This window comes from Anastrepha ludens, chromosome 3, assembly GCF_028408465.1.
Source record: "Anastrepha ludens isolate Willacy chromosome 3, idAnaLude1.1, whole genome shotgun sequence".
NCBI lineage: Eukaryota > Metazoa > Arthropoda > Insecta > Diptera > Tephritidae > Anastrepha > Anastrepha ludens.
In genome coordinates this window covers 28,861,950-28,878,975 of record NC_071499.1, presented here as the reverse complement: position 1 = coordinate 28,878,975, position 17,026 = coordinate 28,861,950, and the positions used below count along the sequence as shown (strand labels likewise).

The following is a 17,026-nucleotide window of genomic DNA, read 5'->3' as shown; positions in this document are numbered from 1 at the left end:
AAGGACCAGAAAGAGTTTCCATTATAATTCGTTCTGAATTATTTTTCTTAGGTACAAAATTTGCTAACTAACTTTGAGATACTTATTTGTACATTTAATGCTAATAATTAATGGCATTTGCTAATTTTCTTCTCAGGAATTGCTGACGGTCGATTGGGGTCTCTAGTGCGCGCCATTCGTGCCAATATATCTGCAATATTTAAGTAGATGTAAGAAATATTAAACGTTAATTTTAAGTAAAACTCAGTTAAGTGTATTTTTTTGGTTATGAAAGCGTAACAAAATAACGGAATGTATAATTTTAAACTAGTATGGCTTTATGTATGCGTGTATGTACATATGTTAGTTTAAGTTAAGAATTCGTAAGGACAACAGGCATTTTAAAATCTGCTTAGAAAAAATAAATATTGACAAGAATGTAAACAGTTTTACTGCCTTTTCAGGAAGTAGACTACATTGGTGAGACTATGAAAGTTGAAGCGAAAATTTTCAATCTATTCAACCAAAAAATTGCATATATTTTCGCATACATACATATATACGCACATATAACAATAGGTCTGTTAATGAAGCAAATCATTTGTAACAAACTATCACATTTTGGAGTTCATGTTCCCAAAAAAGCTTGCAAAGCAGGGGAAAGTGAGAGAGCAAAATGGCATTTCATTTTGAGGGGAAGTTGCAAGTTTTTACCCGAATAAACTTTTGCTTGTAAGAATTCGCAAGGAGACAAACAGCTGATCGCAAAATAAAAATAAACCCGAATTAGAATTTGCGAATTGCAATTTCTACTGGAATGTTCTCCATCTGACAGCGATGATGAAATGGAAAAATTCATTCATTCATTCATTCATTCACAGCATTACAACGCAGGGTGCGTCAAAGCTTTCTTCACAAAACTTCTCCAAACTGTTCTAACGCTTGCTTTGCCTTCGTAGTTGCGAATTCCAATTGCTGTGAGATCGCTTCCTACAGCGTCTATCCATCGGTTTTTCGGTCTTCCCTTCGCCTCCGCACCAATTATCTTGCCAGTCATGGCTTTCCTTACAGCGGACTCAGCAGGCATACGGAGCACGTGACCTAGCCACCAAATACGCTGCGCCTTTACAAAACGCACAGCTGTCTCGTCTTGGATAAGTTTGTTCGATTCCGAATTGTACCTAATTCTGTAGCTGCCATCTTCATTTTTAATTGGTCCGTTGGCTTCAAAAGTATATGCACTTACATGAAAATTCTGTGCATTTGTGTGCCGTCTTGTTTTCAGCATGTATTTCGTTTTACACTCGTTAACGAAGAGGCCAATATCGTTGGCAATTTTGCCAATTTTTTAAAAGGTTTCATTTAAGTCGTTCGTATTCCTCCAAAGAATGGCGATATCGTCTGCATAGGCACATATTTGCGTTGTTTTTGTAATTAGTAATGTACCACCTTTGCTGACTTCTTTTATAACAAAATGCAGCATCAAATTGAATATGGCAGAGGATAGTGCATCACCTTGCTTGATACCAGATTCAATTGCGGATGACTCTGTGAGCTTCACTTGGATGATTACCTTTGCTTTTGTATCCGTGAGCGTAACGATGATTAGCCTTGTAAGTTTTGCTGGAATTTCTAGGCTAAGCAGTACGTAAAAAATTTTAACTCTCCTGACGCTATCGAACGCTTGTTTGAAATCTATAAAAGGGCAGTGAATATCCTTTTCAAATTCGTGGTGTTTTTCAAAGATTTGACTGAGGACAAAGCGCTGGTCGATTGTGGACTTTCCCTTGCGGAATCCACACTGATAGTCTTCAATAATGGTCTCTGCATATTCATTGATACGATGATAGAGGGCATTAGTAAAAACCTTATAAGCAGAGTTAAGCAGTGAAATACCACGATAATTTTCACATACTCGCTTGTCTCCTTTTTTGTACACTGGGAAGATTAAATGGAACAAATTATTGTGCACAAAATGAAATCATGTGAATCCGAAGCTCGTTATTTTGCTTTATTTTTCCATGAATTTAATACGAGGTAGTTTAAGTGAAATTTGTTTTAATTTTTGTGATTTTTCCCCAACAACAATTTAATCAGCTCTTCGTAAAACTTGCACATTGTTACTGGTTTTGCGTTCATATCCTTTTTTCTAATTTGTATTTATTTTTATTTGAGAGCAAGTTCTGGAAAATCAAGTGACTGGCAAGTTACTGGATAATTTTTACATGAACATACCTAATATTTTTGATAGTTTTCCACGATTTTAAAACACCATGTAAAATAATTTAAATTTGTAAAAAAATAAAATCGAAATTTTCTTTAAGGGGGAAACCAGTTTAGACATATCAAAAAATCGCCTTTTTTTATTGCATAAATTGTTAGTGTAACTACTCAAGAATGTGGTAAAAATTTTAAAGCGAAATTCGCATTATTCTCGATTCTAGGAGCACTTAAGTGATTGCCCGTTGGTTCCGCACCGTAGCGCGCGTTATGCTGAAAACACTGAAGACCGCACGGAATGCCTTACAACAGTATTCAACAGTATTTTTAAGCTATTTTAACAAAAATTATCATTTTTCTAAGTTTATTTTGTAAATGATTTCGAAATGTACTGCTTAGCAACACTGTGTGGTGAGAGAGCAATCAGCTGGGTCGGAATTACGGAATTTTTTTTTATAATCGTGAAATAAAATCTACGGTAATACGATACGGAAGGAAGGAACTTTTCGTTTACATGGGGTTCTCATTAGTTTGATCGAAACAGCTGAGTCGGAATTGCGTTTACGGGCTTTACTGTTTTCAGCATTAGTTAGAACGACGTTTTTCTCGAAACTACTTTTTTTCAACTGGTGGGCACTCTAGCTCAAAAAGCGATCGACCAATCGTTATAAATTTTTTTCGGAGTATTTTTTATTCAATCCTAATTCATATGAACCTCATTCTGGGATAATATTATCATTGAAAATGTTTTTTTTAAGCAAAGTAGATGAAAAAATATGGTATGAAAAAATTACATTGTCTTCAAGCGCCTCGCAGATATGCAATTTTCAATATTATTTTATCACAATTAAGTTCATATTCTTAGGAAACATGCTGTTAACGAAAAAAAAAAAATTGCAATTTCCGGAATGCCCACCAGCAAGATACTCGGATGACATTCGTCCATGGACAACACGCTCTAACACCACTATTTCCGGCGAAAATGGCTTGAAAGAATTTTAAAATGTACTTAAAAATATGAGTAAAATACGCTCCATGTTTAAAAAATTTCTGATTATTCCTTCCTTAATAAAAGAATTCTCGAAAAACACCAAAATTTCGGCCTCCTTAACCGGTTTCCCCCCTTAATAGCCGCAGGTCAACACCAATTGTAGTTTTTCTACTAAAAAGCCGCAGATCACCACAAATTTTGGTTTTTCTACTAAAAAGCCGCAGATCACCACAAATTTTGGTTTTTCTACTAAAAAGCCGCGGATTACCACTAATTGTGTTTTTTCTACTAATAATGCATTAAATACTCACTGGCACAGGTTTATGTCCGAGAAGGCGCAACTGTTTTAGCTTCATCTCAAATAAGCCCGTGAATCTTTGCTTCTCCTTAACCATATTATTCCAGCCCACAATCACGATAGCTACTGTGTCCACTTCCGGACTGTCAGAATCACCCAAAAGTAGTGTTCGCGTCAAAATATCACCTGTAATAAAAGATGTGAATTTAATTTTAACTTTCTACCATAAAACAAAAATGCACAATTAACTACCGCTATAATCTTCTGGACAGCTGCTTGCAAGCGATAACGCTTGCCGATTTTTATTGTCATAGCAAATAATCACATCCGGTCGCTGAAAGTGTGGCAAAATATGCTTCAACGTATTTGGACGCAGTATGCGTTCACATGTCTCCTTGATCTCCAGCAAAATACGGTCCGTATGATTTAATCTAAATTTGGTATTTCGTTCCGGTATATACTGCGTCAGCACTTTGCCCATTGAACGGCGCGATTTCTCCGGCAATTGATTGCCCGCATAACCAGATTCTTTCAAATTAATTTTCACAAAAGAATCTAAATTGAAGATTTCACGCCCTAATGTTATATTTTTGCCATAGGCGTGATCTATAAAGCGCTTGTCCAGCACAGATGTCAGCATTTCCTCATTATGATAGCCACACAAAGTTAGGTAATGCACGCAAGCGGCAAAACAACGCGGATACTTCATGATTTCATCAAGTTTCGTGCCAAGTAAGGATAAAATTTTTGCACATAACTCCTGTTCCACACCATTTGGACTGCGATAATTGAATACGCTAATGGCCAAGCATATGCGCTCCATATCCTTTAGGCGTGCATGCTCTATTTCGGCGTTGAAACGTTGCAGCACCAGTTCTAAAACGCCATCATGACAGCACTGCAACTCAACGCCAAAGAGCGCCAAATGCAAGCAACTCATTAGTGAAATGCGCGCTACTTGTGCTTGTAAGACGTCCATTAATTGCATCATTTGCGGCACCTGGGGCAGCTTGCTGCTATAACGGAGCACTTTTAAAATAGCCACCAATGTAATATCATCCACAGTTTGTGTTTCGCTCATTAAACGCGTGTACAGATGATCCAGCAATTTTGGATTTCGTATGGGGGTTTTTGTCTTAAAGAATCCCATCGACATGACACCCAACTCCTGCAAGGACATAGTGTCGGCACAGCGCGCCAAATTCACTTCGAATTCAAACATTTCGAACACAGGCCGTCGTAAAATGTTGCAGTAGAACATGGCTTGCACCATTTGTTCGGGTTGCATGCGTCTTATCTTGCGTCCCAACTTACGCAACGCCTCCCATACGAACTCTGAAACGCGCGCCAAGTTCAATGCGTACCAAGCATCACATGCCAACAACAACTCATCACTGGTCCAACGCTCAATGCGGCGACAACTCTCCACATCTAAATTGTTCCACAATTGCATATAATTGGGTTCACGCACGGACACCTCTTCTGGCAATTGCGCCAATTGTCGCAGCGTTGCCAAAAGCTGTTCATCGCTTAGCTGATGGCTTTGATCACAGAAATGTTGACAAAATTCCGTGAAACGCTCATCCGAGATGCGGGTATTTGTGCGTATGCAATATTGTGTCAAGGCAGTGAAAGCACCGAACACTTCGTCAATTGTAGCATCAGCCGTTTTTAAGGTTAGCGCCAATGCAGGCAGCTCTGGCGCTTCAGGCAAAATGTCAATAGCTGTTGCGTTTACATCCAAACGGAAAATTTTATATGGTTTTAGTGATTGCTCTAGTACATCGTGTGCGTGCTTGTTCTCCTTGTCCATGAAAAGTTTAGACGCATTCGCGTGGTTAAGATGAAAGCATGCAACCGGTGGCCGAACTGGCACACTGCTCCTTAATGGGTTGGCGGCTACCAATTGATAGATTGCACGCAGCCTACCAAAACTGCTGCATGTTAAAGGCACGCTGAACATTTTGAAGTTTTTTATTCAACTTGCTGCACTATTCCATAACAACACAAAATTAAGACAATCTATAAAAACAGCAAACGTTGTGCCCGCGCGTGTACGCTAACAATCAGCTGCTTTTCAGTGAGGTTTGTAAATGCCCCCGCTTTTGTTTTTGTTGCTTGTTTCTTTTTTGCAACAGCACGCATTTAATAAATTTAGAAACTGTTCGTCACTGGAACATTGTTGAAAAAGTTTAATCAACAAATTTAACACTTGTTTTAATCATTAGTAATAGCAAATAAAAGAAAATTGCGTTCACTAAATTTCTATCACAATTCCACTTTGCTCGTCAGCTGTTCTACTATTAACAGTACTGGTTTGCTGCTCTGTTAGTTGCCAGTGGATTTTTCAGCAGCTGCTTAACTACTCTCTCAGTGTTGCTTCTTCTTCTTGAGTATCTGTTGCTCGCAAAGCGTTGATCCACCAGCATTTAAATGTGAGTAGACTTGTTTGCTTTGTATGTATTTCTATCCTGCTTTACACTACTACGAATAGGCAAATACGAAAGCACACAAGTTTGGCGGCATTTAACATAACATTTTACCCTATAAATATTGTGCTATTTTAACTATTGGGATTCTACATCTGTAGGTATATATGTATACATATGTGTGTTGACATTCAATAAAATAAAAATTTATAACATTAATTATGAAAATTGGGGCTAATATTTTTGAATGGCATTAAGATATATATTTTTTTACTTAGATAATGTTTAGTGATATACGAAAATTAAGAAATATATTTTTAATGGCATTATTATGTTTTGTTTTAAGGGGTTATACGCAGTTATGAAGCAAATAAAATACGGGTTGTCAAGGATTTATCCTGAAGAAACTTCAGAATATTTTAATTTGAAAATTTTTGGCGGTTATAAAAGCATCCTTCAAGAAGTAACAAAATTTTTTATTTATGAAAATGTTGATTATAGAGCGCGCTGCAGGCGATTTCTGGAACCTCCTTTAAAAAAAGACGATTTACGGTGTACATCGTAACTCAGGATTGGATTATCTGAAATCAAAAAACCAAACAAATTTTGTTAATATATTAGATTATCTAGTAATTAATCGTTCGGCTAATCAAAATAGTGAATTTTCACAAAATGGCAGCTTTTAAAAGGAATGATTTCGATTTTTACGTTAAAATTTGGCCGTAAATTGATTATAAAGTGGAAAATAAGTATCAGATTTACAAAAGGAACGATTAATTACTAGAAAATGTATCTTTAAAGATTGAGTTAAAACGGTTGACCGATCAAACAAGCCGTTTTCGAGATATCGTGTACACCGACTTGAAAAATGCCGTTTTGAAAAAAACACGTTTAAAGTTTCAATACCTACCTTAAAACGTGCCGAGGCATCTCTACATATTTAGGTATAACTCCGAAAGTATTGCTTAGATCTACTTCAAATTTCGTGCGTATACTTTTGAATATATGTACATTACAAAAATGCAATAAAAAAATCGATTTTTTTGAAAGTCATAACTGCGTATAACCCCTTAAGTTAGATGATACTTAGTGTTACACAAAAGTGGGATCAAGAAAAACTATCATACATCACGCTGAAACCCCTTCGCAAGAGTATTGTTCTTCTAAATTACTACGCGCTTAAAAGCTAAATTAGAGCTGCTGATGTCGATTACTCATGAAATTACCATAAAAACTTGATATTAACGTGGAATTCGCAAAAATAGCATGCAATTTTGTAGTTCACCTTCTGAATAATTCAGTGGATTGTCTTACCGTTTCGAAAAGGTGAATTCCCAAAGTTCCCATACCCAATCTGCACAGCGTTTCCATATTTTTTGTGGGAATTCAAAAGTACAGTTGTGTCAAAAATTTGCTCCTTTGACTAGAGACCTATATGAGTGCAATGAAGCCCCTTATTTCATTATTTTTAAGAAGCAGTTAACTTGTTTTGTTCTACAGTCTTATTTGTTAATTAATTAAAGATGAATAATGAAAAAATCAAAATATTAAACTTCCACTAAGTCAATACATTTTTTGTTCCTCATTTCAAATTCTCTGTCTGGAATATCCAGATGGCTTTGTCAAATATTTCAGTGTTGCTTAAAATATTTCAGTGTGGCTAAAAACTAAAATTATATAGGTACCTGCGGTCATTGTTATAGTTAAGACGTACTTGCGATCAGAACAGCTAATTTCTGTGGTTATGGCTATGCTATGGCACTAATAGTTGGACCTTAAGGCAACCGTGACATTCAGATGTGACAATTAGGTTAATCAAGGCCATCATTCCAACAGCTGTTTCCAAAACAAAAATAGTGTACTGCTTGAAGGTTAAGTTTTCCACGAATTTCAATCAGAATGTAAACCAAACCGACTTTGACATCTGAACTACCATAACAGAATTACCACAAATTTTATGTGCTTCTTTTCTAAATAAATGAGTTGAAACTCAAAACGGTTTCGACAAAGATCATTACCATGACAATTCATTTTTTTTTCTTGATTTTTTTTTTTTGTTTTGGTTAAATATTTTATGTTAATTTGTAATTTAAACTAACGCCCCTTATCATTTTTATACATATACAGGGAAACCTCCCTTAAGCGAACACCCACCGTCAGTCAACTTTTGTTTGCCCAAGAGAGAGTAAAGTTATTGCCTCCACACATCCATTTTGCCCGAATAATTTTTTTATTTTTGGTAACGAGCGCAACTTGAGTTTTTACACTTTTGAACCTAATAAGGAAATCGGAATAACTTATTTTAAAATTTCATACAGAGGATCAGTGATAACATTTTACCAAATGCACTGAATTAATTATTTTTTATCTATGGTTTGCAAGATTTGATTAGTGAAACTTATATATATATATATAATTGGCGCGTACACCCTCGTTTGCGTGTTTGGCCGAGCTCCTCCTCCTATTTGTGGCGTGCATCTTGACGTTGTTCCACAAATGAAAGGACCTACAGTTTCAAGCCGACTCCGAATGGCAGATATTCTTATGAGGAGCTTTTCCATGGCAGAAATACACTCGGAGGATTGTCATTGCCTGCCGAGGGGCGACCGCTATTAGAAAAATGTGTTTCTTAATTTTTGGTGTTTCACCGAGATTGGAACCTACGTTCTCTCTGTGAAATCCGAATAGTAGTCATGCACCAACCCATTCGGCTACGGCGCCCGCCTTAGTGAAACTTAACTACTGGCAAAAACCCGGAAATACAAATTGTTTATCTCGTGAGCGTTCATAAAGTCACGCCGCAAACCAACCTAATGTATGAATGAGAAAAATTACACTTTATTCGAGAAGTCCCCTTTTTCCACTCATATTTTTCATGTTTTGCCCGCCTATGAAAAGTTCGTGTTTGCGTCCACTCAGCAGAGGTTTTTGGGTGACCAAGTTGGTGTGTTTTATTATGAACTCTTAAAACCAACCGGAACCATCACTGGGGATCGGTATCTACTTCAATTGATGCGATTGAGCCGAGCACTGCGCGAGAAGCGGCCGCAATACGCGGAGAAGCATGAAAAAGTGATTCTACAACATGACAACGCTCGGCCACACGTTGCCAAACCCATTAAAACCTACCTGGAAACACTAGAATGACAAATCCTACCCCACTCGCCATATTCTCTAGATATTGCGCCGGCCGATTATCACCTGTTCCGATCGATGGCACTTGGTCTAGCTGACCAGCAGTTCCTTTCATATGAAGACGTAAAAAAATGACTTGATCCGTGGATAGCCTCAAAAGATGAACAGTTTTACGCGACGGTATACGAGATCTAGCAGAAAGATAAGAAAAGGTAGTAGCCAGCGATGGGCAATACTTTCAATGATGCACTTGTAACCATTTTTTCAGAAATGGTAAAAATGTATTTTCATCAAAAAAAAACAGCAAGAACTTAATTGCGCGCCTAATATATTTCATTTCTCTTTACTTATATTTCATTTTCTTTACTACTTTGTTGTGTCAAATTAATACCCAATGGCACATTTTACATATATTAAACTGGTAAATGATTTTCCGTACTTTATCCCGTTGCATTTATTATGTCAGCTGATTACATCTACATACATACACGTGTCGACGATTCTATTGAGAAGCAAAGTGATGAGCAGTATCTGGTCGATGTAGGGTATTCTATCGATTCTATAACGAAGAGATTTCCGCACAATCGTATGACTTAGATCCACGACTGAGAGAATGTAGGCTTGTTCGAGCTTCAATCACAACCGCAGTGTTGCATGATTTGTGAAAGTAAAATTCTGGCAACATTGTCAAAAGAATCACGTTCGAAGTGTCAAAAATTCGGCAAAAAAGCGGCTAGATTATTCCACCTCTTGTCTATTCGTGTTTTCATGTCCCCAGCGTCCCATGCCAATGAATACCGCATTCAAAGGTTTCAGTATGTCGTTTTCTTGTTCAAATGGTATGTAAACAGCGCTTTTGGCAAGAAAGACAGCAACCTTTCCGATTTAAAGTGATTTGGTGAATACTCGCTCAGAACAGAAGTAAAGAAATTGTTTTTTTAAGTTGCACTTCGTGTTTATCGATGTGAGATTGACTTCGGACGATATTCGTTCCAAATTGTATTAGAATTATTTATGTGTGTATGTACATATATATAACTGAGCAGTAAAGCCCTCTCTCGACGAACAAAACTAACACTCTACAAGGCTCTCATTATGCCCGTCCTAACGTATGGCGCAGAAGCTTGGACGATGAGAACATCCGATGAAGCGACGCTTGTAGTGTTTGAGAGAAAGATTCTGCATAAGATTTTTGGACCTTTGCACATTGGCATTGGCGAATATCGCAGACGATGGAACGATGAGCTGTATGAGCTTTACGACGACATAGACATAGCGCAGCGAATAAAGATCCAGCGGCTACGTTGGCTGGGACATGTCATCCGAATGGATACAAACGCTCCGGCTTTGAAAGTATTCGATGCCGTACCAGCTCGTGGTAGCAGAGGAAGAGAAAGGCCTCCTCTGCGTTGGAAAGATCAGGTGGAAAAGGACTAGGCTTCACTTGGTGTGTCCAATTGGCGGCGATTAGCACGAGAAGGAAACGACTGGCGCGCTTTGTTAAACTCGGACAAACTCGTGTAAGCGGTTATCGCGCGAATTAAGAAGAAGAAGTATGTATGTATATTGTATCGTACTTTAGAGCACAAACTCAAGCTGGTTGGAATATGCGCAGAAGCATTTAATCTCTCAAGAGATTAAAATACGTACGTAACATCGTGTGTCTATATTTTTTTATTTAATAACATTAAATCATAGCACAGCAATAAACTCCGTGCTCTCTGCTCACATTGATTTTTTGCCAGTAGGAATATATTACATGAGCGTCAATCCTAAAATTCTCACAAACCTGAAATTGGCCTCATTACCTTCGTACATATGTATGTATGTACATACAAAAATAAAAATACATGCATGCAACATCTTTCCCCTCCTAGAAGTCATAGCAAGAAGTGTATATGTATGTGTGTGTCTACACACAAATCTCGTGCAAAGAAGCCGAGCCGTGGTACCAGGAATCCTATGATATTGAACGATGTGCGTACGTCGTATCCACATACTCACGTATATACATATCTATTTATATGTATACATCTGTTTTATTGATGAGAGTTTTTGCAAACCAATGCTGTTAACATACTGTAATGCCGCTCTTAGGGCAGCACGACACAAGGTATGTGTATACATTCATATGTATGTATGTGTATATTTTATGAGGCGTTGTTGAGATAGTCACTATTTTGATGGTGATTCTTGCCAGGCTTGCCAACAAATGTAATGATTGTTCACGATCTCGTTAATTGTGCCTCACTTCTTTTGTGATGTTGCCATGGTTGATCGAGGCTGCCAGATCAATGGAAAGAGCGGAAATAAGTGTTATTGGAAATACGAGGAAGCTGGGTGATTTTTTAAACACAAATTTGTCTCTGTTGCAAACAAGTGCACATACATATGTATTTCTGTAAATTTAATTTAATTAACTGGCACACTGCTCCTTAATGGGTTGGCGGCTACCAATTGATAGATTGCACGCAGCCTACCAAAACTGCTGCATGTTAAAGGCACGCTGAACATTTTGAAGTTTTTTATTCAACTTGCTGCACTATTCCATAACAACACAAAATTAAGACAATCTATAAAAACAGCAAACGTTGTGCCCGCGCGTGTACGCTAACAATCAGCTGCTTTTCAGTGAGGTTTGTAAATGCCCCCGCTTTTGTTTTTGTTGCTTGTTTCTTTTTTGCAACAGCACGCATTTAATAAATTTAGAAACTGTTCGTCACTGGAACATTGTTGAAAAAGTTTAATCAACAAATTTAACACTTGTTTTAATCATTAGTAATAGCAAATAAAAGAAAATTGCGTTCACTAAATTTCTATCACAATTCCACTTTGCTCGTCAGCTGTTCTACTATTAACAGTACTGGTTTGCTGCTCTGTTAGTTGCCAGTGGATTTTTCAGCAGCTGCTTAACTACTCTCTCAGTGTTGCTTCTTCTTCTTGAGTATCTGTTGCTCGCAAAGCGTTGATCCACCAGCATTTAAATGTGAGTAGACTTGTTTGCTTTGTATGTATTTCTATCCTGCTTTACACTACTACGAATAGGCAAATACGAAAGCACACAAGTTTGGCGGCATTTAACATAACATTTTACCCTATAAATATTGTGCTATTTTAACTATTGGGATTCTACATCTGTAGGTATATATGTATACATATGTGTGTTGACATTCAATAAAATAAAAATTTATAACATTAATTATGAAAATTGGGGCTAATATTTTTGAATGGCATTAAGATATATATTTTTTTACTTAGATAATGTTTAGTGATATACGAAAATTAAGAAATATATTTTTAATGGAATTATTATGTTTTGTTTAGTGTTACACAAAAGTGGGATCAAGAAAAACTATCATACATCACGCTGTACTGGATCCAATACTCGGAATCTTGAAGCAAAGGTCAATTTTTATCTGAATAACAATATGATGATTGAAACAATATGAATTGACAGAACCGAAATATTGAACGAGGATTTACAAAATTCTGAATATAGCGCCAATGATTCGTACCAAAAAGTTGAGGCAGTGAAATACTCGTATTATTTGATTGACTCCCGGGAAGCGAAATTCGACGTAATATGGGAAAAATGCATCAAGAATTCGGGAAAATTTGACATCGATGAGCCACAATTGCTTCGACGACGAAAACTTCTAAATCGCTACGACTTTAATCAAGAACAAGGACATCTGTTTTCAACGCCAAAAGAAATGTTCCAAAAGATGTGTTTTGAAGTATTCGACCTCTAGAAGGTCGATTCGATACGAATTCTGCTCGATTTTTCAAATCTCTTCAAGCCTTCGCAACTGGAAAATTTGTTGAGGTTGAGATACTCAGATTTTTCCTCTTCCGCCGGCCCTACCAGCGTTTCCATATTTTTTGTAGGAATTGAAAAGTACAGTTATGCCAAATATTGGCTCCTTTGACTAGAGACATATATGAGTGCAATGATGCCCCTTATTTAATTATTTTTAAGAAGTAGTTAAGTTGTTTTGTTCTATAGTCTGATTTGATAATTAATTAAAGATGAGTAATGAAAAAATCAAAATATTAAACTTCCACTAAGTCAATACATTTTTGTTGCTCTTCTAAAATTTTTCAAATTTTCTGTCTGGAATATCCAGATGGCTTTGCCAATTATTTCAGTGTTGCTTATAAGTATGGCTAAACCCAAAATTCAATAGGTACCTGCGGGCATGTTTTTAGTTAATAGTTAGCACCAATAATCGTTCGCAAAGCTCTTCGTACTTGCGATCAGAAGAGCTAATTTTTATGGTTATGGCTATGCTATGGCATTCCCAATTGGACCTTAAGGCAACCGTGACATTCAGATTTGACAATTAGGTTAATCAAGGATATCATTCCAACAGCTGTTTCCAATACAAAAAAAGTGTACTGCTTGAAGGTTAAGTTTTTGACGAATTTCAATCAGAATGTAAACAAAACCGACTTTGACATTTGAACCACCAAAACAGAATTACCACAAATTTTATGTGCTTATTTTCTAAGTAAATAAGTTGAAACTCAAAACGGTTTCGAAAAAGATATATGTATATCTGATCATTGCCATGACAATCCTTTTTTTTTTTTTTTGTTTTTCTTTTGATTTTGTTAAATATTTTATGTTAATTGATAATTTAAACTAACGCCCCTTATCATTTTTATACATATACAGGGAAACCTCCCTTAAGCGAACACTCACCATCAGTCAACTTTTGTCCGCCCATGAGAGAGTAAAGTTACTGTCTCCACACATGCATTTTGTCTGAATATTTTTTTTTTTTTTGTATGTCTTTCTCCACTTTTGATACTAATAAGGAAAATCGGATTTATTTTTTTTTTAATTTCATACAGAGGCTCAGTGAGAACATTTTACCAAATGCACTGAATTAATTATTTTTTATCTATTGTTTGCAAGATTTGATTAGTGAAACTTATATATATATATAATTGGCGCGTACACCCTCGTTTGGGTGTTTGGCCGAGCTCCTCCTCCTATTTGTGGCGTGCATCTTGACATTGTTCCACAAATGAAAGGACCTACAATTTCAAGCCGACTCCGAACGGCAGATATTCTTATGAGGAGCTTTTCCATGGCAGAAATACACTCGGAGGATTGTCATTACCTGCCGAGGGGCGACCGCTATTAGAAAAATGTATTTCTTAATTTTTGGTGTTTCACCGAGATTGGAACCTACGTTCTCTCTGTGAAATCCGAATAGTAGTCACGCACCAACCCATTCGGCTACGGCGCCCGCCTTAGTGAAACTTAACTACTGGCAAAAACCCGGAAATACAAATTGTTTATCTCGTGAGCGTTCATAAAGTCACGCCGCAAACCAACCTAATGTATGAATGAGAAAAATCACACTTTATTCGAGAAGTCCCCCTTTTCCACTCATATTTTTCATGTTTTGCCCGCCTATGAAAAGTTCGTGTTTGCGTCCACTCAGCAGAGGTTTTTGTGTGACCAAGTTGGTGTGTTTTATTATGAACTCTTAAAACCAACCGGAAGCATCACTGGGGATCGGTATCTACTTCAATTGATGCGATTGAGCCGAGCACTGCTCTAGAAGCGGCCGCAATACGCGGAGAGGCATAACAACGCTCGGCCACACTTTGCCAAACCCATTAAAACCTATCTGGAAACACTGGAATGGCCAATCCTACCCCACCCGCCATATTCTCTAGATATTGCGCCGGCCGATTATCACCTGTTCCGATCGATGGTACTTGGTCTATCTGACCAGCAGTTCCTTTCATATGACGACGTCAAAAAATGACTTGATCCGTGGATAGCCTCAAAAGATGAACAGTTTTACGCGACGGTATACGAGATCTAGCAGAAAGATGGGAAAAAGTAATAGCCAGTATTTTTTTCAGAAATGGTAAAAATGTATTTTCATCAAAAAAAAACCAGCGAGAACTTAATTGCGCGCCTAATATATTTCATTTATCTTTACTTATATTTCATTTTCTTTGCTACTTTGTTGTGCCCAATTAATACCCAATGGCACATTTTACATATCGCACTTATTACGTTAAAGCGTAACAACTCAAAATTTCCAAATTTTAGTTTTTTGCAAGAAAACAATGTACAGTGGTCATCTCTACCCACTGTAAAAATCGTTCAGTGGTTTGTCTAGTCTTTCGTTAAAAAAACCGTTATGACTCTCTCTTTGTTTTCAGAATGACTCCTTCGTCTCAACTAAAGAGTTACATTTTTAATTGTCTTCAAGTGTTTGAACAAATTTGTGTCACATAAAGTGTAACATTTTGAATTGTGCCTGTTTACAACCAAACGATTTGTTTAAAATATACCACTAAGTGTATAAAAAAATTTCAGGAAAAGAGTAACAACTCAAAAATTTGTTATTTTAGCGCAACTACTAAACAAATAAGAATGAAACAACCGTTATATTGCTTTTAATGATATTTTCGTGCAATTACATATTTTTTCCTTGTAATATATTATTAATATTTACGGAAACAGTTTTTCGTCTCTACTGAAAATGTTCAGATTTTAAGTTGTTACGCTTTAACGTAACATGTGCGATATATTAAACTGGTAAATGATTTTCCGTACTTTATCCCGTTGCATTTATTATGTCAGCTGATTACATCTACATACATACACGTGTCGACGATTCTATTGAGAAGCAAACTGATGAGCACTATCTGGTCGATGTAGGGTATTCTATCGATTCTATAACGAAGAGATTTCCTGGGAGGCAAAAGTGAACATACATACATAAATATATTATTTGAACGGTGTTTAGCTAAAACACTGCGAAAAATTGGTGAGAATGACTTGTTTTTTTTTCTTATTTTAGCTGGTAATAACGCTTTTTATAAGTGGATATGAACACAAGGCACAAATGATTTGCTAACTGATTACCGTTATAAATCTAAGCAATAATTAAATGATTCATAAAATAGTAAATTTTGATTCAAGTACTTTTTCTAATGTAACAACAGCAAATATCACCATCAACATTCCTCTCGTGATGATTTCTCAGACAACAGTGGTTGACCTGTTAAACGTACAGTCAATATATATGTATGTACGAGTACGTATACACGTACACTTTGCCAACCAGAAAGCAGCAGCATTTTACAGAGTTTTGCTCTTCCCTTTCATTTTCCCCATTCAGTTTGTTAGTGCCGACTTGTATTAGATGTTGTTTGTGACGAGTTGTGACTGCTCTTTAAATTGTGAAATTATTTAAAGTGAAAAAGTAAATAAAACTTTAAAAATGTCTGCAGGAGTAGAAAAAGAATTGGTAAGTTGTTCGAATAATAAGAATTGTAAAGTGTCCCAAACATTTCTGCCACATATGCAAAAGTTCCCAAGTTTTTTTCATTTTGTTTTGCACGTTTGTTCAGAAGTACGTGTGTGTGTTTGTGTGTGATAATATATGCAGATGAGTAAACAAAGGCGAAAGAAGGTAATCAGAGAGGTAGTAGCACTTTGAGCGGGAGAGAGTCGTTCGTAAAGAAGAGCGTGAGTTCTGAATGATTTTGAAAATATGCCTCGAGAGAGCAGCAGGAGATAGAGTGTAGGCCATTTTGTTTTAGGTTTACTAAACCGATTACACGACGTATCGAGTAGAGTTCATTGCACAGAGATATTTTTTGTTGTAAGATAAACGAACCCTGTAAAGCAGATATTTTTCAAAGCAATTCGTGATTTTCTAGTAGTAGAAAGAGAGGGAATGAGCCCATCAATTTTATGAATTCATCGAATGTATGTAAGGGATGCATAAAGTTACGTGTTCACTGTGTAGAGATAATTTGTCTCCTGTTACGTATAGTTTTTGTTGTAAGGGGAAGATAAATGTGTATAGAGTGAATTTGTATAGACAATGGACGTAAATTTAATATTTTGTGTGGCTTTAAACACACAGATTAATAAATTCAGAGTTAGTTCATTCATTAACTCATGAGACCATTTATATTAATAAAAAGCAC

The 17,026-nt window shown here is 36.6% G+C and overlaps 2 protein-coding genes across 3 annotated transcripts in view; one reads left to right on the top strand and one right to left on the bottom strand.

The window, feature by feature from the left end:
- Positions 1-15: 15 nt before the first annotated feature.
- LOC128857272 (uncharacterized) lies at positions 16-5,815 on the bottom strand. The gene is made up of 3 exons (XM_054092958.1): positions 3,741-5,815; positions 3,502-3,674; positions 16-190 (listed from the first exon to the last, which is right to left on the bottom strand). Exons 1-3 carry the CDS (start codon positions 5,449-5,451, stop codon positions 101-103), a joined length of 1,974 nt encoding a protein of 657 aa, XP_053948933.1. The 5' UTR covers positions 5,452-5,815; the 3' UTR covers positions 16-100.
- Positions 5,816-16,213: 10,398 nt separating this feature from the next.
- Positions 16,214-17,026, top strand: part of LOC128857269 (uncharacterized) — a 112,448-nt gene continuing 111,635 nt past the window's right edge. Inside the window, exon 1 of one of the 2 annotated variants that reach the window (XM_054092946.1) lies at positions 16,214-16,338. In XM_054092946.1, coding sequence (XP_053948921.1) covers positions 16,312-16,338 — 27 coding nt within the window. In that variant the 5' untranslated portion in view covers positions 16,214-16,311. The remainder of the gene's footprint in view (positions 16,339-17,026) is intronic. The other variant, XM_054092952.1, reaches the window with a different exon arrangement.

Coding starts and splice junctions, on each gene's coding strand:
- LOC128857272 (XM_054092958.1), bottom strand. CDS start 5,451: ATGTTCAGCGTGCCTTTAACATGCAGCAGTTTTGGTAGGCTGCGTGCA. Junction 3,675..3,740: donor CTGTCCAGAAGATTATAGCG/GTAGTTAATTGT, acceptor CTTTTATTACAG/GTGATATTTTGACGCGAACA. Junction 191..3,501: donor TCGGACATAAACCTGTGCCA/GTGAGTATTTAA, acceptor TAAATATTGCAG/ATATATTGGCACGAATGGCG.